At 40.8% G+C, this 26925-nt stretch overlaps 1 protein-coding gene across 1 annotated transcript in view; it reads right to left on the reverse strand.

Annotated features, from left to right (window-relative positions):
• The window catches only part of LOC111157037 (polypeptide N-acetylgalactosaminyltransferase like 6), a 1188224-nt gene that overhangs the window by 174496 nt on the left and 986803 nt on the right, over positions 1–26925 (reverse strand). The window contains exons 6-7 of the mRNA XM_022518249.1: positions 20958–21143; positions 16533–16716 (exon numbers count right to left, since the gene is read on the reverse strand). Coding sequence (XP_022373957.1) covers positions 16533–16716; positions 20958–21143 — 370 coding nt within the window. The remainder of the gene's footprint in view (positions 1–16532; positions 16717–20957; positions 21144–26925) is intronic.

The following is a 26925-nucleotide window of genomic DNA, read 5'->3' on the forward strand; positions in this document are numbered from 1 at the left end:
ACCTATTGATGAACTTGTACACAATCTCGGGCTTAGAGTCCAATTATCCAGGTATACAGAATTTGTTACTGTGTCAGCCCAGAAGAACACCCCTGGTAACACCCCAAAACACACACACACACACACACACATACACACACACACACACCATGTGGTTCTATGGGGCTGCCAATCCACTCAGGCAACGATGACTGGGCCAGGAGCAACCATGATCCTGGCTGGGACAAGTCATGTCTTTTGTAAGGTGGTAAGACAGGTACTGCTGTGGGCACCATTCTCTGCTATCTGGTGGTCTGGGCAAATAAAGCCACAGAGATGAGAGAGGCAGAGACCAGAGACAGAAGTGAATCCAGATGGTGTTCAAGGCCCAGGTCTGGCTGTTGTAGAAGTGAAGCCCTTGCCTTTCCTACAACTGGGTTTTGTGGGTCCAGGGAGTCCCCTTTCTACTGAGGCTGGCCTAAGTTGAGTTTTAGTCACTTGGACTGGAAAGGTCCTAAGCTAAGCACACAGATGCCAAATTGGTTAGAAGGTGGCTCTGGGAGGAACCCTGTTTTCTTCTCCTTCTGGTTTTGAGCAGCGTATTTTACCACCCAACTCTCCTGTTCTCTTTTTGGAACGCTGGTGAAACAACATTTCTGCTGAATGGAAAAAGCTTCAAGTTAGAAGTTCTTGGTTTTGCTTCTTGACCATGTGACTTTAAATAAGACATTAATTACCTGTTTTCTCACACATAAAATAGATACGACAATACATATGAAATTACCTTGTAAAATGTAAGTTGCTAGACAAATGTAAGGCATCATTATTAATAATAGCAACTGTATTTTGAATATTATTTTGAAGTAATACAATGACATTTCATTTGACAGTATCTGGAAAAAACGTTTTGGTGTCTTGGGGAAGATGCCTATAGAAATACACGTGTCCTCTCTACATGTGCTCAGAGGGATTCATTTGGGTAACGAAGCATCCGGGTTCTAGAGGGTAAAAGATTCCTTTAGAGATGCATAGTTTAGTATGAATTGATTTAAACAAAAAAATTAACATCAAATACCCCATTGAGTGTAATCACATAAAATGAATGGGCATTTTCATGGAGGAGGAGAAAGGTGAACCTGTGCTAAAGGAAGAGACTTCGGATGGTGACACAGGCCCGGTCCTTCAAGGAACACTCGGGGTTCCCTCAGCCGGGGTATAGGTGGTTATTTGGCAGGTGTGCGCAGGAAGAAATAGGATGTGGGAAGGGAATAAGGAGGAGGAAGTAACTCCTTAACAACCCAGCTAAGGGCCAATCTTATCCTCTCTCCTTGAAGACATGTAGTAAGGTATGGTTTCTATGGAAACAAGGCCCAGACAAAGTCCCACTCTCATCACCCACCCACACCGTCACCCAATACTGGGAGCAAGACCAGTAGAATGGAAGCCTATCAGGGAGAGTCATTGTCTAATCCTGGGCCAGAGTTACACGATGGCTGAGGGCGCCAGCCACCCACACACTGGCCCGGGGTTAGCTCTGCTCAGCAAATGTAGACTCTGCAGATAGGCATTTTTGTATAGTCATATCTTTGCAGCTTTGAGAGGATGGTGGTAATTTAAGCTTTATCACAGATACAGCCCATTAAATTAGGGGTTGTTACTGGTAGCGATAGTAAAAAAATGTTAAACTAGAAAGCCCTTTAGAGTCTCAAAAGCATTAGGAGGATCCAATTTAAAATATTTCAGCAAGCTAGTAATACAGAAAGAGCACATCGGCGGAACTTCATTCTCTCTCTCTTTAAAATGCCAATTTCACCTCGTTGAAGACCTTTGGTAAAGAATTAACTTCCCACTAGTCCTACACAGTGAAACAGGAAGATTTTAGCATTCCAGCTTTTGTATCGTAGAGAAATTGTGAGGCATCTGGGAGTTGTTCTGCTGTGGGGGAATGGTGTCAGAGAGATCTAGACTCGAATCTCACTGCTGTCACTCAATTGCATGATCTCGAACAAGTCATTAGACTTCCATGAGCTGCCATGTCCTTATCAGTTAAATGAAAATAATAAGGATTATTAGCTAAGACTGCTGTGAGGACCGAATTCAAAAAAGCAAAACATCTAGGGCATTAACTGGCAGTTACAGGCACTCAACAAATGAAAAAAATCATTTTTGTAATGATGATTAATAGTTTTTGGAATCTCTGCTTGGGTTTTTCTTATGGGTCCTAAGGTTTGGGAGAGGGGATATATGAACATTTCCCCTGACATGTATAGTCTCACTCAGAGGCGAACAGTTTCTTGAAAGACAGCCTTATATCCCTTTAGCCTTTTTTTCGTGCTCAGAATTGCACCTTAGTGCAATGACTTTAGCATCTCAGCAACCATCAAGGTCAATGTCCTTGTGTTTTATTGATCAGGTCCAGACAAGTAATTTTCCAAAATGACCCATGAAGGAAATGGCCAACCTGGGGTCTGGCCATGCTTAATGCCTGTGATGTCTCCCCTTGGCCCTTCATGACTGACCAGAGCCACCTTCTCCTCTTTCCCATCTGTTTCTCCCTAGTGCTTTTCTGAGTATCCTTTCCCAGAAAGTCCTTTGTTCTCCTTGCTTTCCTGAACTCTCCTCCCACCTTCCTTAACGGGTGCCGATCTTCCAAAGTGCCTCCTCTGATTTTCTTGGCCCTAGTCCCTGTTGGCTGATTAACTCCAAGTAGCTCGCACAAGCATCCACTTTTGGATGAATCACTGTGTTTGTAGGTGTTTGTTGATGTCTCTGTCTTCATCAGCAGACAGACAGGGGGAGCAGAGCCAAGGCTTCAGTTTTCTCATGCCATGCTGGAGTTCTAGATCAAAATGTGTTAACTGCGGCCCCCGGGCTTGCGCAGAAGATTCTCGTTAATCATACCGCCAATCAACGAACCCAGGCCCTTTGATTCCCAATCTTGTTTTCTACCTCTCATGCCAGCCATTTATCTCCAGAATCTATCTTTATTTTCTGTCCCTCTGTTCTTTAAAGAGAGCTCTCTGAGAGGAGATCATCAGAAAGATTTTTGTCACTATGTTAACTCACCAGTAAATAATGCCACAGTGTGGGCTGCTTGATGATTTTACAATCAGGGTTTATTTTGCCCTTCTTCAGCTTGGGACACTTTGGACATTCAGCCTAGGGGTTATTTGTCTTGATTATGCAGGGTGCATTGCCTTTAAGAGTCAAAGCCTCCTGGGGCACCTGGGTGGCTAAGTGGTTTAAGCCTCTGCCTTCCGCTCCGGTCATGATCTCAGGGTTCTGGGATTGAGCCCCGCATCGGGCTCTCTGCTCAGCAGGGAGCCTGCTTCCCTCTCTCTCTCTGCCTGCCTCTCTGCCTACTTATGATCTCTCTGTGTCAAATAAATAAATTCTTAAAAAAAAAAAAAAAGAGTCAAAGCCTCCTTTGCAAAGCCCAGGATTTTGACCTTTTGTTAATGCTTTCTTTTAAAACAATTTACCTTTCCTTCCAGCAGGTGGCAGTATAACACAAACAATAAACTGTGCCAACTGCAGTTTTGACTATTTCAGGCCCACCTTAGCCTTACAGCAACGGGAGCCTCATTCTGGGTTAGATTTCTACAATAATCCCGAATTGAAAAGATAGTGTGTTTCTAAAAATCTGATCTATCCGTCGTCTTTTCGCTGCCAATCATTCTTATACATTTTCTCAGGTAGGAAAACTTAGCCTTTGCTATCTAAGAATTCCTTTATATTGTGCACTTGAAAATATAAACCAAAAGGGGATGGTTAGGTAAAATTCTCTTTTAATTTTTATTTTATGCAGTAGCTTTAATGAATTTCTTGTTGCTATATTTATTTATTTATTTATTATTTTTTTAAAGATTTTATTTATTTATTTGACAGAGAGAGAGAGAGCACAAGTAGGCAGAGAGGCAGGCAGAGAAAGAGGAAGGGAAGCAAGCTCCCCGCCGAGCAGAGAGCCCTATACAGGGCTAGATCTCAGGACCTGAGATCATGACCCGAGCCGAAGGCAGAGGCTTTAACCCCCTGAGTCCCCCAGGTGCACCTTGTCGCTATATTTAATTCACTATTTATGTTAGTTAAGGTGGAATTATCTGGATGAAACCCCAATTGAGAAAATGGTCTTTTCGTGGAGTTTATTTGAATGTTAAGAAGTCCTAGACATATACATATTTACTGGAGTGTGTGTCTTTCAAAGAGTTATTTCAGCCTCCCAAAGTCAGTTTATTTTTTATACTCAGCACAGTTTACAGAATTAGATTTCTTTAATTTAGTTTCTCAGATTTTGCTTAGTTATCCATAACTTGTAGGGAATTTTTAAAAATAAGACTGGAAGAAAATATCCAGGTCCCCTTAGTCTGCATATGGGTAGAGGGCAGTCAGATGTTCTGGGAAAGGGGACATGCAGTACATGCAGTACATCGACGAGACTTGAAATCTAGAACACCAGACAGGACAGACACCGTGTAGGGAAGGGACCCATCTCTGAAGCTTGGGGCTGAACCAACCAAAGCTAGGGGTCAGTTAGGGCATGCACCTGGGTCTCCGGGACTAGTGCTGAAGAAAAACTCAGAACTTAGATAGGGCTGAGTCAAAGCGGGGCGGGGGGGGGTCATCTCATGCCAAGACACAAGAAGACGTGACAGAGACGTGACAGCTGTAGACACTGTAACATGGTGTCCAGTGGGGACAAAAACCTCTTTTCAAAGATCAGCTATATTCAGTGTGAAGCTAGGGGAAGCTAGCAAAAAAGGGTAAAGGTTTAGACGACCCATGTCCCCTACCATGATTATCCCATGTACCGAGACACCAACCCAGAGAGAAGGAAACTGGAAGAAATCTGAGCTGAGCAATTTGGAAAGGAAAACAATCCTGATACGGGATTAGAGTTTTGAATGGACTGGCTTGGAATTGAGAATTCACTGGGAACTCACCTTTAAACGACCAAGTTCTGGATCAGAAGGTGTCTTGTTGGTGAGATCAAGGGCTCACTGCTGCCTAATGACCTCGGACCCAAGAAAAGAGAGCCTATGCCCTGAGCAACTTTAGACGTTCCCCTTCTACAGCACAGGCCACTCTGGGGGCTAAGAGATGTACCCCTGCCTACCTCTTACAAACTGCATGCTGGGAATCTGTATTATTTTCTATACAGAGGGTTCCAAGCCTGCTTCTAAGACCCGTGACAACTTCTTTCATTCCCTTCTGTGGTTTGGAGTTTATGTCTGAAGCCGAGGGGGTGCCCAAAGGATGGCTCTTTCTGTGGATGGAATGGGACATGTGGACTTCAACCTGCAAGTGCCCACTGGATGTCAAGGTGACAGGCAGAACAAGTGGAAAGAGAAAAAGGTTAGCCATGGGCCGCTGTATTGCCGTGCTGCTGTAACAACCCGGCGAGCTTACCAGAGGAATTCCACATGCACACCTGGCCCTCCAGGTTGATTTGTGGTTATTTTATCAAGCTAGCAGGATAGAACAAAATTCAGTAGTGTGCTAGTTTGGTTTATAACTTCTAAATGCTTAGATATGAGCCACCTGGGCTTTCATGTGCGCTCTTGCCCTGGGCCCTGTAGGAGTCAGAGGCAGACCTGCTCTCGTGGAAGGAGGGTTCTGCATTTCCATGGGGTTCGGTCACGGGGATGAAGGTTAACACTTTTGTGCATTTGGGTTGTGACTGGATATCTGAAGCTTGTTTTATATGCTAGAATTACTGTCCAGATGGTGATTTCTATTACTATAAAAAGTTAAAATTCAGTTCATGGAGCAGTGCGAAACAAATGAAAAATACTTGGCAGGTCTGTTTTCTTCTTGAACTTTTAAACTTGTGGAGTTGAGGATGTATATCGTCTGTTCCCACATGGGCATGATGGAAGCATAGACCCCAAATTGCCCTTGCTGGCCACACGCAGGCTTGCCCTGCACTGTTAGCCTCTACTCCTATGCATTTAGGCCTGCTTCCTCTTTTCTTGCTAATGATGTAATTCCTTTTTGTCTCATTTCTATTTTTAACTTATCCTTCTTTGCTCGATTTTTTCCTTTATGTACCCCTTCTGGAAACCCTGGGTAAGTTTTCCTCCCAATCCAGTGTAGCCTGGAAAACTCTCTGGCCCTGTGAGCCTCTTTGCTCGCCTGCTGGGGCTCAGCTGATCCTGCAAGCAAGATCCAGGCCACGTTTACTCCTTGTCTTCCATTCTTGTTCCTACTGATGGAAGAATAAGCCAAAATGTAGGAGGAAGAGATATAAACAACAGACATCTTGGGGTTGCCACAGAGTTCCATGACTGAAGAGGGTTCAACCTGGAAGCTGCCCTCTAGGTCACTTTTGGGTCCGAGACTATAGCCAAAGACTCTGTCTCACCACCGCCCAGCCAGCCTGAGTCCTTCTACCTGAGAGATGGCTGGGCCTTTGCCTTTCCAGTGATTTATGCCATGTAACTGCCTTTTTCAAAATTGTTTCTGTCTAATTTCTACTGGCACTCTGAGAAACAAAAATAGACAATCTCTTTTCCTTAATATATTTCCAGATGGATCTACCCAGGAAATAGGGGACAAAAGAAAGAAAGAAAGAAAGGGAGAAAGAGAGAAAGAGAAAGAAAGAAAGAAAGAAAGAAAGAAAGAAAGAAAGAAAGAAAGAGAAAGAACTAAACCTTATCCCTGCCATTTGGCTTTATAACCATTGCTTGATTAATTCTCTGAAGGGAGGAATGATGGTCTTGACTAAAGCCAGAGTTTCCATGAGTATGGCCTCACTGTAGGTACTGCTCCTGGACAAGAAATAGATAATTGGAATCCCAAACAGTAAAGACCAATTACTTTAGTGATAGGTAAGCTAATAAAAGTATATTGCTTTTCTAATATAACTCATTTCTATTTATATCAGGGAGAGTAAATGCATTAATATATTTTATTTTATTGCATTTTATTTTTGTTCTAGTTCTGTTAGAAGATTGAGATAGGAGTCGCCTCATTTCTGAGTCTTTTTGGTTGTATGTATGACTCATGTCTGAGCACAGTCTCACTGCTGTAGACTGAATGTGTGTGTCTCCCCAGATTCGTATGAAACCTAACCCCCAATGCAACGGCGTTTAGAAGCCGGGCCTTCGGAAGTTGATTAGGTCATGAGGATGAAGTCTTCATGGATAGGATTAGTGCCCTTATGAAAAAGGCACCCGAGCGCTCCCTTGCCCCTTCTGCCAGGTGAGGACACAGCAAGAAGACAGCTGTCCGAACCAGAAAGTAGGCTCCCAGCACCACCAAATCTGCCAGTGCCTTGGTCTTGTACTTTCCTGTCTCTAGAACTATGAAAACTAAATTTCTGTTGTTTCTAAACCACCCAATGTGTGATATTTTGTTATAGCAGCCCGATCAGACTGAGACACTCACCTCCTGCTACATGTGATCTGGAACGAAGACTACCTACACCAGCAGACACCAGCAGAGACTCAAAGCCAGGCTTTGTCCCTTTTTTTCATTCCTTTGATTCATATGTATCCACTTTCTTTGAAAAATGACTTGGGTTTATTTATATATATGTCATTGTGTATATGCTGGTAATATAACCATCATAATTATAACATAATTATAATAATTGCAAAACATAAAATAATAATATAATATAATAATAATGATTACACACACACACACACACACACACACACACACACATATGGATTTAGGTTCTGACCAATTGCCCTTGCAGCCAATTTCTGTGCAGTTCTATTTCTGTGCAGAGAATTTAGGACTAGAGACTTTCGGTTGCTCACTGTCTAGCCCTTTGGGTCAAGTCATAAACACTTCTCTCCTCTGCTTCTTTGCTCAGGTCCCATATCATCTTAGCATAATCAAGCCACGGCCAGCCAACTCCTGGACACAGACTCTACTATTCATCCTTTCTTCCAATATAAACATTCAAGGCTTCCTCTGAACATTACATGTAAGGGTTTGTTTCTTACTTAGACTACACGTTGTCCAGGCTTGTTATGCTTATCTACCTCTGAGTTCAAAGACCGTACTCTTTGCCAAGTCCACTGGTCCTTCCAGGCCTGCACTCAAGCATGGCCTTTTGGGCATCCTGCTCATAGTTCATTGCTCTCATTGGGTTGTGGGTGTTGTCTTGAATCTACACAGCCCAAGATTTTTTTGTTTTTTTAAGAGGGTTCCATGGAGCAAAAAATTGGACTTGAACTCACAGCCCTGAGATAAGAACCTGAGCTGAGATCAAGAGTCAGATGCTTAACCTACTGAGCCACCCAGGCATCTGTAGACAGCCCGAGATTCTTACAGCACAAGATGCTTCTTGGTCTTTGTTAGAAATAGATAGAACTGAAAGATCAGTACCATTAATTTATTGAGAACTTGCTTCTTTGATAAAGATTCTGTTATCTTCTGAGTGTGGTTTTAAAAATGGTTTTGTCATTTTTAATAGAAATTATTCCAGGAATAGACTTCTAAATGCTTAGATATGAGCCAGATAGCTTTTCCTAAAACATTCCTTTACCATCTCTCTTTATTCTACATGTAGACCAAAAGTCTTCTGAAGTTTGGTTTCACCCAGAATTTATTTATTTTTCTTTATTTTCTACCACACTACAAGAATGACCATTGTATTCAAACGAGTCTGTGTGCAGAAACCCTACAAATATGGTGCTTAGCAAATACTGTGCCGCAGCATATCCTCAACTGGTAGCCTTTCCTGAAAAACTATCACCCCTTTTCAAATACACAGAGACTTGTTGGGTCATTTCCTCTCCCGAACTTCATATTTATTTCATCCATTCAATAAATATTTATTGAGTGCCTGTTTTGGGCAGGGACTAGGTACTAGTGATGCAGAGCTGAATAAATTGAATAAAACAGTCCTTCCTGACCTCACAGAGTGTCCATTCTAGTATCCAAGTTAGCAATAATTAGAGGTGACTATAGGGAGTGGTCACCCAGAGGAGGAAGTGAAGAGGACAGCAGAGCTGGAGCAGATATTTTATGGGGAAAACCTCATGTAAGAAAACAAAGCTGATTGTGTGCGGGCCTGGGGTCTATATTCCTATCTTCTGGGAGAGGAAGAGGGAGTTGGGTGATGGCAGAAGTTTCTGTTGTGTTCTGCCATACTCTGGTGTGATGGTGTCATAGATAGAGTAAATGTTGTTGAAGCTTGGGGACTCAGAAGGGGGCTGTGACAATACTTTCAGAGGTTCATGGCAGTTTTCTCCTCAAGTAAATTCTAATAGAAGTTTGGTGAGAGAAGCCTGGGGAGCCCACAAACAGGAGATCTGGTTGGAGGGTGATTATATTACAGAGTGCAGAATCCATAAAATAATCCGGATGGGGAGTAAATGTAGTTAGAATCAAGTCACATCTTGGAGAGTGGGGGGAGAACACAGAAAACAGTCATCACACATGAGATGGGAAGATGGACTCAGGACACCCATTTGGGAAGCAAGCAAAGTGATTAATGGTTGAAAGAATGGGTAAATGGACAAGAAAAAGTCATCAACCCATTGTGAGCTCTACCATTCTTTGCCCATAGATGCCATTGCTAAGTCTTAAGTAGTGCAGGTTTATTGATAACCATTGCATGGCACTCGAGGTCTAGAGGTGATTGGCTGATTAGTCCAAGGGGTGCTTGAGATGAGATGAAAAATTCAGTCTCAAGTCTGGCTAAGAAGGGGCTAACTAACCTGGCATTAGTGAAGCAAGAGCAGGAATAAGAGTTGAAAGTCCAAGGTTCAAGAAGAGATGTTACCATAGAAAAAAGGATGGGGGCTAGTTAGAACAAAAGTCATGGTAAGGTTTGAGTAGAGAAAGCGGGGGTGTTCCAGGGTCCCACTGGGACCATAGTCCTGAGTGACTGATAACTCAGGGATAAAAATCTCTCACTATGAAGGCCTAAGTTTTCACCTCCTTTCAAATAGTATAACCTGCCAGTTCTCCGGTGATTTAGTGACCCTTCATGGGAGAAGGGACAAAAGTGCAAAGTCAGGCCCAGAAACCAGAAAGAGGGCATTGAAGAGCCAGAGCCACTTCAGAAACCTCAAGAGATCTCAAGAGAGCAGGGCAAAGGAAAGAACAGCAGGACACACCATTAGAAAAATCACAGTGATTGTTGATTTAGAAATTAATTTGCTAATGCTTTTCTGGATGCTAAAGCAAGGAGAAAATAGTAAGGATCATCTTCCCAAGGTAAAGATCATTCCCCGTGGAGAGGGAGGAGAGAAAGACATTTTCTGGTGAGCAGACCTGACCAGGGAGAAGTATTATCATGACCCATTGGTGAGAATTGTTTATGAGATGGTGAGTCTTCCAGAGACCCAAGACTGTGGTCACCAAAGAGCCCAGAGAGAGCAAGGGATGGGGAGGGGTCTTCAAAGGGAAGAGATGAGTAATTAACAAGTTTGCTGTGAAAAGTCTCTCTCAGGTTACAATATTTTATTTCACATTTAAAAAAGAATCTTCAGTGGGTTTCATCCTGGGCTTTTGAGGAAGATTGATTTTATTCAATGTTTTAATTAGTTTTTAAGACCCTTGAGCCATTTCTGTTCCTTTATTCTCCTTGCTGTAGTTAGGACACCATTTAGGAATTTGACAGTATTTTTCCCTAAACATTTTGTCCTTTTGCGGTTGTCAAATATTGAATTAGATCTTGTTATAAACAGACCAGAAGCCAGCATTGTTGACATTTCCCTTCATTAGGAAGAAACTGAAAGCTGACATTTTCAACCTATCAGCTCTAGTTTAGTCTACCGGTAAGAACACAGTACAGGCAATGAAGCAATCTGGTTCCTTTCTTGCTCTCATTACAGAATCACTATGAGACATTAATTGATAAAACTATTTCACTTAATGGGTGCCTAAGTGTCTCTTCAAAGGAGAGGAAAAGTATTGATTACCTCTAGGATTTAAAGTCGGAATGAATGAAAGAAGGCATTGATTTGAATCCTATGAGATAGATTAAACCTAAAATTTGAGATCTGAATGACTGAAAGAAGATGTCGATTGAAGTCCTGATGTTGCCTCTTAATAGTCAGTTAATTTTCTATCACTGTCTCTTTATTTGCAAGACTGGAAAAATAACAATAGCTATTTTTTTCCTGTGCCATGGATTATTACAAGGGATCAATTAGATAATGTGGTGAAGTGCTTTACATAGTGTGAAACGCTAGTTAGGTTTGTATTGCATATTACATAGGCTTAACGAGGCCGGTTACTTGGTTAGATTAATTGGCTTCTAGAATAATGCGATGTTGAGGGAAGATCTGTGGTTAAGGTATTGGAAAGCTAAAGTCCTATTTCACTCTGGAACTCATCACTAGACTAGATTGATTCATGTATTTTTCAACCTAATCCCCTCAAAATTTGAGACTACAGTTTTAAAACCTCATTCATGGAGAATTAACTGGTTGGAGGGCGAGGCCAAGGCAGCTAAGACTACGGAAGTTTGTGTGCATCCGTTTGGTTTTTTGAGGAAAGGGGGCAAGGTTCGGAAGCAATTAGTTGGAGATCACAGCAAAATTCATGAGAATATTGACTTAGCTTGAGAAGTAGAGCATGAAAAAAATTCTCCCACCCTACTGTGCAGATGGTGCTGGTTTAAAGGTGGCCCAGTGGGGGCTGGACAGAAACAAAGAAGATGAGCAAAACCTGATTCTAATCAAGAGGATAAGACCTTTCAAGTTAGCTTGCTTTCTTTACATCCTACAGTAAATCCATGGTTTGACTGGTCCCTTTGTCCACGGGGAGTCAATTTTATTCCTTCCTACTCCTGATTCAATTCAGGGTGACCAGTATTTGGTCCAAACCCACATGGGATAAGTTTTGAGTAAAAGAGATTATCTTTACTTTCAAATTCTGAGCAAACGAAGGTGAGCCCAGTCCCCACTGGAATTTGTCCAAGTGGGATGTTAACATTTTGAATGTCGATTGATGCAATTCATCAGATCTGACAACAAAAGCTAGTTGTTTACTCCAGGCAACAATGCACTTCATTCTCAATCTGTCGTTCTCTTCCTTGCATTTATAAACTGAAGCTTTTACGCCCACCAAAGGAGAAAGAACCCCTCTTCTCCTGGCTGGTCAGTGCAAACCTGGGTCCAAGGCCTTCAGAGCAGAGCACCGGCTGCATCTCAGTTGCATTCACGCTCCACGGAGGGCGCCGCTCTTCATACTCTGAGGAAGTTTTAGGTTAGGTCACTGGCCTTGGTGAGAAGCCACGGCATTCACATCGATGTGTCTGTGGACATGTGTCTGTGGTTTCTGAGAGAATGAGTGGGCATTTGTAGCCTGTAAATTTATCCTGCCCCTCCCCCCAGGTGTAATATCCTTACTCTTTAAATTTTGGAAATTGGTGGTATATATGGGTGGAAAATAGAAAACGTCTGTCTTCTCTAATGACCGCTTACGAGAGTTCCATTCACGACGGCTAAAACTCCAAGTTTTAGAAGTCCTTGAGGAATTGTGGAGATGTGCCTGAGGAAGACTGACAGAGTAAAGGTAATTTGTCTCCAAGTCAATGACAGGCTACAAGTGGATTCTGAAAAATACAGCAAAGATGAAAATTGAACGGGCCGCTGAACTGATCTTGAAGTACTTAGACAAAAGGAAGCATGATATCCAGGGGAGTGCAAATTCCCTAGAAATTAACTTTCTTTCTGGGGTCGACAGACTCATACATTAGGGCCTGAGTCCCTGATCCAGTCGATGGACTATTTCATGCTATCCTTGTGAACGAGTTGGGGAAATGTGGGTGAGGCTGCAGGAGTCAATTGAATTTACCTGTATCGAACATTTACATCAATGAGCATGAACTTTTGCAGGATTTTGGAAGACCTGAAAGGCACGGAGATATTTAGCCCAGAAAAGGAAAAAAAAAAAAAGTTTTGTTTTTTTTTTCCCCTTTTGGAGGAATAACATAAATAACATAGCAGGTGTTTATATATATATATATATATATATATATTATTTTTTTTTAAAGAATTTATTTATTTCACAGAGAGAGAGAGAGTACAAGCAGGAGACGCAGCAGAGGGAGAGGGAGAAGCAGCCTTCCCACTGAGTGGGGAGCCGGATGTGGGGCTTGATCCCAGGACCCCAGGATCATGACCTGAGCCGAAGGCAGATGCTTAACCAACTGAGACACCCAGACCCCTTAAAATACTTTTAACAGCTCTATCATCAAAGAGGAATTAGACGTTCCTGTGTCCCTGTATTTGGGATTAGGGAAGCAGATATCCTAATGTAAGGGAAAAGGTTTCTGTCAATCAGTCTTTTGAGGTAGCAAGTATTACTTTCTTCACAAGTTCAAGAAGAGGCCATTCATCTTTCTTGGACATTGTCTAGTGGTTGCTTGTATCAAAGGGAAGTTGGGTAAGATCATTTCTTCTGGTCTTTTCTAGACTTTTAGATGCTGAGATAAGGTTGGAGAAGTAAGTTAAGTGGTCAGAAAGCAAAAGAACATCTTCCTCTTTGTCATCATTACTAAAGGAGCAAATTAAGTTTTTGTCACACAGGAAAAGCTTACATTCCCAAGTGCCTGGGATTAGAGATAAATCAGGAATAGGGAATCTTTATAAAAGCCATGAATAACAAGAATTTCCTAAAAGCATCACATCATGTTGTAAGCCATCAGAAGGGAGTACTGCATTCTCTTTTTCACAAGGCAAGAATGTTTTTCAGATGTATTCAATCCAATTAGAATTGTGATTGCCATATAATAATTTGAGCTGTGAATATTGCATTTTCTCTCACATTCTAGGAGTAAATTGTCTGAAAAGCAGATCCCTTTGCAAATGTAGTAAATCTTTTCTTAGTGTTCAAACTTATCTGCGAGTTTTCCTTTTCCTCCCTAGTCAGATTGTGGAGGGTCTTGATTCTCATTTTGAGAGATTTTGAGTTCTTTTGACCATGTAACCTATTTTGAGAAATACAGTTTATACCTTGACCCATATATGATCCTAACTGAAGCCAAATATTTGAGAAATAACACTTATGCATTGATATAATACCCTGAATTTGTCAATTCAGTTCATGGATAATTACTGTTCATGCCTCACTAATTTCACAGGATTTGCAGATGAAAAAAACCCATTACTATAGTCAATAATTTCAGGAAACTCAAATAATGGCAGAATAAATGAGAGGGTGGAGGTTTCGCCACTTAGGACATTTGATAAAAGATGAACTTGTTACAAAAAGATAAAGTTTGCATATATATTGCATGAAAAGTCCTGGGGTTTGCAATGAATTTACATATTCCTCTTCACTTCCTTTCTTCTTTTCAGCTTCCTCTCCCTGCCTCCCTAAAAAAGCCACACACCCCTAGCAGAAGCTACTGTAATATGAAAGTCCATGTGAGAGACTGCATTCACTCTGTGTATCTTAAAGCTTGACATCCAGGGAAGCACGTTTTAGCCTAAAGCACGTCTGTCTGTTTACGAACACATTCAGGTAACTAGGGAGATAATGGAATTGCTGATACACTGCTCATCGCGGCTTGGGTAACCATTCTTTTATTATCAGGAAGGCAAATGCAATTTTTAAGATCAAAGTGGACATCTCTTGGAAGCTACATTTATTACAAAAGGCTAAAGTGTCCACATTCCGAGGAATCAAAGAGACTGAAAAGCCAGAAAAGCAGTAGTATTCAAGAGGTGAATGCAATCTTTGACGGACAGCAACCACAGAAGTCAGTGACAGGAACAAGAGGTAATTTAATTCTGAAAGTTACCAACTCTGCAAGCTCCGGGCTTAAGCAAGGTGCCTGATAATGGTGATGGTCACAGACAGGGTCTGCCTGACAAACAATTTCGACTGCCAGGGCAGGGACTGAGAATACTTTCCTAGTTTTCACGTTCTGAGATTCCCTTGGTAGCATTTTGAACCCATTTCTGCCAGGAACAGGAGCCCCACTCACTGACTGCAGGGGAGATAAAAGTAGAAGGTCATTATAACCCAGTCACTGTTAGGGAGTCTTTGGAAAACCATCATGGATGAATTCTAGCCCTGAAAACATGGCCACCTCGGAGTAAAAACCAGACTGTGACTGTTCCCCTGTCAGCTGCCATCTAATGGCAGTTTCACCGTATTTAGGGGTCTTTTGTATCCTCCTCTAAGCCCCAACATGGCTTTAAATCCCCCTACCCCCTATAGATCCCTTTGCCAAGGCTTTCTGATAGTTTAACTTCAGGAAAGCCTGATGAACATCTCTCCAGCTGGGCCCTCTTCAAATGCTTACTGGAAACTCCATCTCTAAAGAACTTTTCTAGTAGTTTTAAATATCCTCAAAATCTTGGCCAAAGCATTTGCCAGAATAACAATGGGCCTTTATTATTTCTTCTCAAAAACTCTCCAGCAATTTCAGAGTATGAAGAGGGCTTCAGAAATTCTGGTTACTTGATGAGTGTGCTTCATGTTACAAAAGGAATCATTTACCTCTCCCTTTTTATCAGGCTAATGTCTTCTGAAATTCCCCCAGCATTTCCAAGAGTTTATCCTTCCAGAGACTAGAATCACAAGAAGCATTTTCTGATGTTTATCACATACTTTTTGGAGTTTAAAGGGTTAGTGTCACAGAAATGGTTCTTATACTTGGGAGTTTCTCCACTGTAAACTTTTACTGCCCGTATTATTAATGAAAAGACGGTATCAATTCTAACACATTTGAAACAGACCCTTAGAAAGTATGCAAAGCCCCAATCACAGACATTTTTCTTGTCCTAAGAAAAAATATATGATAGTTTCAAATTTATGAAAGCTTTAATGTGATCAAACGGGTACAGCAGGAGGAATAGTTAATAGTATGCCTTGGGCAAACTCTGGGCTCACTTTTGGAAAAAGTTTACCATTCACCATTAAAGGACCTAAGAGTTGGTCAAACTAAGCTAAATATATATTTTTCTTTTTCTTGGCATGCACAATTCTCATGCCCACACTGGAAAAAAAAGAAAAAAAAAGACTTAACTTTGTAGAGACCAATAGATTACTATAAATTCTTACCTATATCAAACTTAAGTTAATGACCGGGTTATCAAAGATTATTACGCTGGATATATCATTTTGATTGAACTCCCCAAGTTCAAGATGTTGGAGCACTACTCAGAAACACCACCTGCCCTCTTCGTTCCCAACAGGGTGGAAACAGAGGCTTAAATCCAGCTTCCTATTTTACATCATTTTCCAATGAGAGTAAAGTAAAATAGTTAATTTAATTGGTTCTTTAGGGAAAAGGCAAAAGAACAGAGAGAACCGAGATGAGGAAGGGACCATCCGAGAGAATAGTTACAAGAGAATATGTGTTTTCAGTGAACTCTGCCTTTCCTGATTCTTACGTCCGCACACTTCCTCTGATGCTTTGCCAAGTTTGATAAGGGGATGGATTCGTGTATTTGGTGCAACTTGTCCTTTTCTACAACTTGTAGGTCTGACTTTTCTCCAAGGGGCGGATATTGTTGCCACCTGTTTTCTTCCATTTTATTAGAGATGATTGTCCTCATGGGTCCCAAGTTGACATGCCTGAAATGAGTAAGCTGCCCTCTCCCACAGCCTCTCCCTCAGCTACTCACTCAAAAGGGTCGCTGGGATCTGCCCTCTGGAGCTCTGGAGGGATGGGGATCCTTTTGTAGTACATTTCCCAGTCGAAGGCGCCTCGCATGGCATCCCCAGCTTGTGCCTCATACCCAAAGTGGTTGTGGTCAATGACATCGATCATGGGGCACACGATGGTTTTGTGGTTTAGTGCAATTTGGTCTGAAAAATGAAAGCACAAAATAGGAAATGACATGCCTGCCTAGGTCATCCATCATTTTCTCAGCAAAGAGAAGCCTACAGATCCTTCCTAATGTGGGGGTGCTGCTTGCCCTCTGTGGTTTCCTGTGGTTGTTAGAAGGCTTTGCGAAATCTCTTCTAAGGCTGGACTTAACGTGATGGGACAGTGATTAGGTACAATTAGTGTTGTCGTGTTTTCCTTTAAGAAAGTTATGTCCCGGAGAGACTTGCAGAAGTCCATTTAGCTCTACCTCTGTCACATTTTTGCTCTGACCTGTCCCCAATCTGTCATTTTATAGCGCGTCCAGCATGCATGGAGTATAAACAGTATTTGTGTTCCTTCAAGCATACAGCGGGAGCTTGCTGAGAAAATATTGTCCTGCTTTCTGGAGGTTCCAGAAATGTAAATATTTAACTTCATGTTTCTTTTATTTAGCCTCTAATCTTATGATGTCATGATGGCTGCTCCCCCGTTAAATGCTGACAGATCACACCAAGCATTCTTTGTTATTGTCCTTTGATTGTCCTTTGTTTATTAAAGCTATATGTTTTTATCTTCTCTCATTCTATCCAAAAATGTAGTAGATGGCCTGATGCTACTGTTACTATTCCTGCTACTCTCAAATTCTTGAGCAACTGCTAAGTGGTTTATAGTCTTGGTAGTTCTAATTCTCTAGCAACCTGTAAAGTGGCTGCCGTTGTCATTCTCAATCTACAGATGAGGATACTGAGCTCAGAGAAGCTAAATAACCTGTCCAAGGTCACTCATCTTTGGAGAGCAAAACCAAGGACGCAATGCTTGCCCAACAGTCCTATCCTAAAACTCGTGGTCTTTCCAGTTCTCCATGATGCTTCTCACGTGATATCTTTTTCAGTCCCAGCTCCTTCCTTTTCCATGTAGATATTATTGTTGTGAGACTTTAACAGCGCAGGAAATCGGCATTTACACATGTTGCCTCACCTGGAACAGCTATAGGTGACATAGGGTTGACTATTGAACAACAAAGGTCCGAAATGCACAGGTCCACTTATGAATAGATATTTTTCGATATAGTACAGTGCTGCAAATGTATGTTCTCTTCCTTATGATTTTCTTAAGAACATTTTACTCTCTAGCTTACTTTATTGTCAGAGTAGAGTATGGAATACATATACCGTACATGGTAAGTGTCAGTTGACTGTTTATGTGATGGGTAAGTCTTCTGGTCAACAGCAAGTTATTTGGGGAGCTGTTACACATGAATCTTTGACTGTGCAGGGTGTTGGTGCCCCTAACCTCTGTGCTGTTTAAGGGGCCAACCATATTTTCTTCCCACAAATGTGCACTCAGTATTTATTATAACAAACATATTGTCTGACCGAACTTTTAAGTATGAACATCTGATTTCTGGCTATTTGGATGATCTGCTGTGGCATGTGGAATAAAATATATTTAAATATCTTAAAAAACATCTTTTAGAAATAATGAGATTTGGCTAGTTCAGTATTATTTTTTTGATGTCTCTGATGGGGCAGGGTGGGGAAACCTCAGAAGCCTACAGAAGATCTCCCCTCCATATTTATATGCCCCTTCCTTCCTTCCTCCCTCCCTTCCTTCCTTCCTTCCTTCCTTCCAATTCAACAGCTATTTATTGAGTAGAAATTCTATGCCTGCCACTTGTCTAGGTTCTGGGAACACAGCAGTGAATAACAACCACAAAAATCCCTGTCTTTAGCAATGGAGCAAAGACAATCAATATACATAATAAATCTCTAAATTACATAGTACATTTGAAGGTGATAAATGTGATAGAAAGAAGATAAAACAGGATAAGGAGAGTATGATGTGGGCATGTGGCAAGGTAAACGGCATGGCCCCAGGAGGCCCCTGATACCCTAGAGGTGGCCTTCCTATTATTTCAGCTAATCGGTAGACAGAGAGACCCCCAGCACTATTTCAGGTGATTCTTTGACAAGCACCCTATGAGCATCCATTTTCACCTGGGAAAGTCTTGTAATGGGTTTTAATCTTTATCTAAATGGTGTTTCCCTGTAGATGTCTTTGGCAGAGGAGGCATCATTGCTGTGTCCAAAATCTCTCTCCTAGCACCTCTGCAGGTAGTTCAATATTACGGTTTCAGTGACTTTCTTCAATCAAATTCAGAATCAGGTTGATTTACAAGTTCCTTGACCAATAAGGAGTCCCAAGGTGACCCAAAGAGAATGAGTCTGTTAAATTAACTGTCAACTCTCCCTTCAAATTTCCTTTCAGCTCTCATCCAGCTGTTCTAGCTTAGGGTGAAAGCAGCATGACTAATTTTTCATCTAAGGCTTGTGCCTACATTTCAATTTCCAGGGATCAAACAAACAGACTCTTAATGGGAAATTGAAATTCAGGTATAATCCCAAGGTGAAAAATGAACCAAGAAACTGTGTGGCTCCGCCTGCTTTTTTTCATTTTGGATGATGTGTCAGGACACTGATAGAGGAAAATAAAAAAAGATAGTGATCCTGAGCTTGAATCATTTCTTATCCATCAGGCCTACAGGAAATGAAATGCTTTAATGAGAAAAAGTGGGTTTCTCTTTATTTTTTTCTTTCTCTCTCTCTCCTTTTTTTCCCCCTTTTAGATTCATATGAACAATCAGAGGCTTGATAATTGGCATTTAGGAATTGCTTTGGTTCATAAATAAATTAGGCCTTTTACTGACTTCCTTGAGTATTCGACACCATATAGGTCAAGTTCAGTTTGCAGGAATCTCACTGTTGCTGATGAAACTCTAAATTGCTATGTCCTTGAACAAGGTACTTTTAATTAAAAGCTCAGAGGAGTCTCTGGCCAGAGGAGCACTGAGACATTCCTGTTGATTACGTACGATGGCTGGGCAGTCGCCTAGGCAGGTGTGTGCGGATTGCGTGAGACGGTGGGGCGTTAGTTGCTGGTCATTTCCTGTCTTAAATCCTATACAGTTTCAATTGATTCCCCGCCCACCCCCCCAGCCCACGTCTTTTACTAATGGAGCTTTGCTGGTTCTATCTGAAATCCTACACAGTAGTCAATAGCAAATCATTCTTTCTGAGGCAGCGGATTGTAAAGGCCGTTTTTACTGGCTTTAGCTCCAAGGCCAGTGTTATATTTACAATAAAAGTTGATATAGCGAAATCTGGAAGAATAAGAAAGAGTACAGTATGTGCACACCAAGAACTTTTTAGAAACATGTATATATATCTGTATCTATATATCTATATTTTTCTAGTCTGGCAATTTATTCCTCATCCAGTATTGGACTTTATATCTGACTTCATGGTGAAATAAAAAACAAAATAGTCAAGCTCCAACTGAGTCACACAAGCATTTTCTAGCTTGAATGACTCTTAGTTCTTTCATGTTTCTAACAGTTTAAGTGTAATGTGACAGAGGGGCTGCTTCTTCCCTGACTCTGCGCCATATTGTGAGCCTTAGAGATGTGTCATCTGGATAGTAGCTTGAGGGGGTCCTCTGTAAACTTGGGAGATTATGTATTTGGGGCTCTAGACTGGTGCCAGGAGTCGAGAGGAGAACTGGCATTTTAATCCACAAAAATGTCAGGGCACTTGCACTTGAACTGTATTCTGGGGCTTAATAATTGTCTTTCCTCTTTTCTTAACAGTTCTGTAATAATTGTTATATTCTGTGTGTGTGTGTTAATCTGAACTGTATAGAGATAGTTTTTTCAAAGATCTTATTTGTTTGTCAGAGAGAGAGAGAGAGATCAAGCACATGCAGGGGGAGTGGCAGACAGAAGGAGAAGCAGGCTCCTTGCTGAGCAGGGATCCTGTTGCGGGACTTGATCCCAGGACTCTGAAATCATGACCTGAGCTGAAGGCAGACGCTTAACTGACTGAGCCACCCAGGTGTCCCGAGATCGTGTTTTTTAGCGCTTTCTTCTTTTAGTATTTACCGAACCACTATAACTACAATAAAGGAGAACGTCTAAACTAAATGAAACCATTACAAACCTTAAATTAGACTGCGGTTGGTAGTATCTAAAATGGCAATTTTAATGCAGTTTTCTAGTGACCTATTTGTTCTCAGCTGTGGTTAAGATAGAATTCAAGGCTCTCATTGTAAAAATTGTAGAAGGGATCTCTCGCCTTTGTTGATTGCAAACTGGACAGAAGCAAGCCACACACTCCCTCTGAAGGACGCCGAGTCCCCAGGCCCTGCTGGTCCCCGGAAGGCCACCATCAGCATGCGTACTCACTAAGGAGCGGGGGCAGCCAGTTCACATTGACCTCGCAGTGGGAATCCAGGAACGTCAGGACTTCTCCTCTGGCCATAGATGCCCCCAAGAGGCGGGTCCGGATGAGCCCTTCCCTTTTCTTGGTGCGAACAATCCTTACTTTGGAAAAGCGGGCCATATATTCTTCTAACTTATCCTTCAAGTGTTCTAGGGACGAAACAGAGAATGTAGAGAAAGACCACAGAACATTAATTGCAGCAGAATTATCCGTGGGTGCTTACGCATTAAGTGTACGTGAATGATGACTTCAAGCTTACATCCATTTTTCTCCTCTCTTCATCTCAAGGAGAGACAATAATAAAATTTTACACCCACAGGTTTTTTTTACTTTGTACTTCCCAAAAAGCTTTATAAAATGCAAATACTGCCCTTTATTTGAATACTAGAAGACACAGACCCACGAGAGCTGTACCATGCCATGACTATTGGCCAGCTGTCACCATGCTTAATCCTGGCTAGCTTTTGCCATGGTGGGCATTGGCCCTCTGGTTCCTGCTGTGTAAAGTCGGATGAACATTCCAGCATCTGGACTGTGTTCAACAAGAGGGCTCTTTCCAGCAAGGCCATCCTAGTTTCTGTGTTTTGAAAATAATGCATGTAAAACCACAAGAAAAAAAATTGTATCTCTCAAATCAACAAGAACCAAACAGATTTTTCCCCCAACAGGGTAATAGTAAACTAATAAAGAAGTTCAGCATCTGGGTCTGATTTGAAGTGTAAAAGTGACTGACTTGCTGTTAAAATTAGATGTGAAACAAGGAAGGCAGATAGATACTACACAATCATTTTGAACTTAAGCTGTTTAAGATTAGAAAACAAAAATTTAAAAATGTCTCTTTGCCTAATTAAAAACAAACTGTGGGAACCAAATCGAATCAGATAGCTTATTTATAGCGAAAAAAGATCTCCTCCTGCTGTTATAAGATGCACTGATATCTTAGATCTTTAATGTCAAGTAAGTGTTTTTGGTATCTTTCTGTGGAATTTGTACTCATATAATTTACATCCCGTGCTTTCACTCTCCTGTATCTAACATAGGAGGGCTTTGCTGGAGTTTCTTTTCTTTTCTTTTCTTTTCTTTTCTTTTCTTTTCTTTTCTTTTCTTTTCTTCTGGTATTCCAGAATTCATTGTTTATGTACCATAACCAGTGCTCCACGCAATACATGCCCTCCATAACACCCACACTGGAGTTTCTAATAAGCAACGTCTACTAGTCACAGTAACAGAATCTTAGTACGCAGTAAGTTCTGTAGTTCCTCTTTCAGACTTTCTCTACATGTGTGCAATAAAAGGCAATATTATTTTTAAGTCTCCTTCTATGATCTGTAGAAATAGGGATTCAAGTAAGGATTTATGAGTTCTTTCCCTGCAATCCAATTTAACTGATGTCAGAATTACTCACATTGGAATTTCTTTATACATAAGCCTTCATTTTTATTTTTATTTGTTCTTATTAACGTAGTGTTTTAAAAAAAAATCTCAATTTCCAGAGTGCCAGGGTGGCTTAGTCGGTTAATGTCCGACTCCTAATTTCGGCTCAGGTCATGATCTCAGGGTAATGAGATCGAGCCTCACATTGGGCTCCTAATTGAACATGGAGCCTGCTTAAGATTTTCTCTCCTTCTCCCTCTGCTCCTCCCTCCACTGTGTGTGCATGTGTACATGCTTTCTCCCTCTCTCTCTCAAAAAAGAAACAAACCCAAAAAACAACTCAATTTTCTTTTTTTTCCCGACTGCCCCGTAACTAAGCTTTACAAATAGATAAAGATAAAACTACTTCTAATTTTTCCTACAAAAGAATACTGGTGGGGTCTTTCACAAGAGTGTTTTAGCACAAAATAGGTTTTCTTCTATTTTGTTCTTCCTGTAATGAACAGACCTATAGAGATCAGAGTACAGAAAGCAAAGATTACAGATCTGGAGTCAGAATAGACCTAGGTGGGATGTCAGCACCAGTGAAATATATGAATATATGTGAAATGTATTCTCTTATCCTGAATTTTCTCATCTACAAAATACAGGCAATTGGGAGATTTTCTCCTCTTAGAGTGTGGTGGAGAGGATCTGGTTTTTGGTCAGAAACCTCATAGTACTTGTTCGGTAAACATTCAATAATTGGAGACCTCCTAAGTCACACATACTTATGAAGAGAAACAACAGCTTGTCTAGCTGAAGAAATGCCTTTGAAGGCTCAGCCTGAAAGATGAAAAATCTAGAATTTGTATTTCTTGGTGAGATTTTGATAATTCATCATCTTCTATTGATTGAGAATTTAAAAAATGAAAGGTTTTGGCCACCAGTAAGTGAACACATATAACTTTATGGCGGTATCACAGTTTCTCACAGAAAAGCTGGCTGCAAAGTGTCTCCAACTCTTGAAGATAGGTGTGCCATGCCAAGGACCTATCTTCTGCCCCTCTTCTCTTTGCTTACCCACCCCGTACCCACCTATGCAAGAGAGAGATTCCCAAGGGCTGCACAGCACAGGGGCCACCTGTGAATAAGACCGGAGCTTACTAACCTGTTAGGGAAATAAAGCAGAAACCTGCAACCAAGTAGTGCAATGAGAGGCAATGAGTAAGTGGCAAGTGATCAGTCCCAGAGCTCTCTATATGCCAGCCCAGAAAGGCTTACATTCGTTCAGGGTTTCTCACAGTAATAAATGTTTAAGAAGAGGCCATATCTCATTACTGTAATTTATTCTGGCTCTGAAATCCTTCTGTATTCCAACGTACAAACAGGTGTCATTCTATAGGTTTATTTGTAAACTGTTTGGCCACAGAAACGTAGTGTCTCCTGGAAACGGTGTCACAATAGTCATTGGGGATGGAAAAGAGTGAACATTTGTTAAAACCCACCAAAGCAGTGTTTGTTTGTGTTCTTGCATTAAGCCTCACTGTTCTTTGGCAGGTACCACAGTGAGTATGGTCTTGGTGGTCTGGGTGCAGGTACTTCTTTCCTCCCTGACCCTAAGGACTAAAGAGGCCTCTTGGGGAGAGGAAGACTAATTCTCTGTAGCTGTGTATGAGGAAATGGCTCTAGAAGACTACAGTCACTTCCCCGGTGGTCTAACTTGTTGATCACCTGGGAGTGGTTGGAGTGGTTGTCCCAACTTTGGGTTTAGATTTCTCTACTTTTTAGTTTATACGAAATTCTCTGAAACTCAGCGGGGAACTATCTCTACGTGTCTCCTTTCTGTCTATTCACATTATCTGATTCTGTGTATTTTTCTTTGATCAAAGCCCATTTTAATGTACTAAAGGAATTGTATGGTATGAATCCACAAAACACAAAGGGTTTGACCCTAGATAGAGTCCCCTAATCATTCAAATCAATTCTTTTAGTTTGAACTTTGTAGTAATCATTAGGTTGCTTTGTCTCAGAATAATGATCTGGTTGACTGCCCTTGTGAAGGGTCCATTCTTGTTTAGTAGTTCAGCTGTAATTTCTAATTACCCATAACTTACAATGAAAACAGGTATCATTAGTCTGATTAGCAAATTAGATTCTCATACAATGGAGTTACTGGGGATGGTGGAGATGGCTTTAAATTAAAAACATTTTATATTTCTTGTATGTGAGCAATTTTAAGATTCATTTCTAAAATATTATTAAAATGATTTTAAACATGATTTTATATGATTTTATTTCAAGTATAGTATTTCTGAAGATCCCTTTTGAACTTCAATTTTAAATAATGACAAGAAAATTTATGGTATTTTTATAAAACTGGCAGTTTTCTTTAGGGATTATGAGACATTTGGGGAACCAGAAAACATAAGACCACTAGTTAAAACCCACTGAGCCATATCCTGATGACCCAGACAAGTGAACACAACTTCAAATACGCTAGTTTTTGCCAGGGTTCATTGTATCTTTGTGGGGCAATAAGGAATGAAAATTTGTACTCAAGTGAAATTTTGGTGTCCTGCTACAGTGAATATTAAATTTAGCAGTTTTCTCAATTAATTTTCCTTTTTCCAAAAATTTCACTTATACTCCATGAACTTATATGGAGAATCGATCATTCATTCCTTTATTTAATGTTAGGGGTAGCAACTAAACAGTAATAAAATTTCCTTCAATGATTTGCATAGTCAAGAGTTGAGGACATGAGTAAGTGGGTCACTGCGTTCCATTTAACCTCATTTGCCTTAGCTATAAGGAAGGAAAAATGTCTTAAATATTCCTTCTAGTTCTATAATTCTATGGTTTCCCCCGGTGAAGTTTTACTTACAGAGTAAATCTAACCTTATTGAGTACCTAGTTTTTTCACGAAAGCATCCTAATGGTTGGTAGTTTGGTGTTTCTTTGGGCTATGTCTCACTTTTGAAAGCAAGAGTCAAATCAAAATAAAACTAAGGCATATCAAAGATTTAGTCAAAAAGTGAACTCCAGAGTATTTTCTTTAGTCAATACAGTACCTGTCTAATCTCCTGTGGTTCACTGTCTGTAAGACTGTTACTGATGTCAAAATAATGACTTTGAAGCACTGTAAGTTCATCAAAGATTTACATCTGTTCAATAAATCATGCTTATTATATCAGAAAATATAGTAACAGAGTTCAGACAGCTTTCTAGTCTACCTCTGAGGAACTGATCCCAAGGGACAATCTAGAGACTATCATTATTTATAGGGCATGGCTAGTGTGTCCCAAGTGGAGGACCCACCAAAGGCCAAGCAAACAGCTGCCCTTAGTGGCTCATTGAGTTGTTGTCCAGCTCCTTCTATCTCCTTTGAATTCCCTAATTTACATCCCAAGATGAGAGCAAGAGGGACAAGGAGACTCTGTTTATCTAGAGATAGGGATTTCTATATTTAATTATACACCTATGGAGATGAATGCTTTTGAAGTGTATATGTTGGTTTTGGCAAAATGAAGTAGAGCCTGACTTTAAGATCATATAGAGTCTGTGTTAGTTATTATGAGTTCTTTATTTTTTTTTAAGATTTTATTTATTTATTAGAGAGAGAGAGATTGAGAACAAGCAGGCAGAGGGGCAGAGGGAGAAGGGGGAAACAGACTCTCTGCTGAGCAGGGAGCCCAATGCAGGAGTTGATCCCATGACTCCGGGATAAAGAACTGAGCCGAAGGCAGACACTTAACTGACTGAACCACCCAGGCACCCCTAACTGTTAGGAGTTATGAAATGTAAAAGAATATAAACACACATTAACATAAATATCTATATTTTCTAGTTAATCCTCTCAAAAATATACTGTAAGTACAAAGCTCAGTATTCTGGATAATTTGAAGTTATATCAAAGTGATAAGTACTTCACCTTTAGAGAATATATGTTTCTATTTCTTAATCCACTTGGCATATGTCATGTGTATATTTTAATCCAAAGTGACAATGTTCAGAATAACTCTCTACATAGCAGGGCCTGTAGAGACTTTTTCTAATAGTCTTTCCACAGGAGAAATATAGGCATACCTCAGAGATATTGGAGGTTGGGTTCCAAACCACCACACAAAAGGCAAAATTGCAGTAAAGCAAGTAAAAGGAATTTTTTTTTGGTTTACCCAAGTTTGTTTGTTTGTTTTTTGCATATCCAAGTTTTATTTATGCAATATTGTAGTCAATTAAGTAGGTAATAGGATTATGTCTAAAAACAATGTATATACCTAGTTGAAAATACTTTATTGCTAAAAAGGGCTAACCCTCAGTGTGTTGTTGTCTTTTTGCTGGTGGAGGGTCTTGCCTTGATGTTGGTGGTTGCTAACTGATCAGGGTGGTGGTTGCTGAAGCCGGGGGGTGGTGGGCTGTGGCAATTTCTTCATATAAGACAACAGTGAGATTTGCTACAACAATTGACTCTTCTTTCCACCCATTTCACCAGAGCATGTGATATTGTTTGATGGCATTTTACCCACAGTAGAACTTCATTGAAAATTGGAGTCAAACCTCTCAAACACTGTTGCT

Source organism: Enhydra lutris, unplaced genomic scaffold (genome assembly GCF_002288905.1).
Source record: "Enhydra lutris kenyoni isolate GAN:26980312 unplaced genomic scaffold, ASM228890v2 scaffoldscaffold3, whole genome shotgun sequence".
In the NCBI taxonomy this organism is placed as follows: Eukaryota; Metazoa; Chordata; class Mammalia; order Carnivora; family Mustelidae; genus Enhydra; species Enhydra lutris.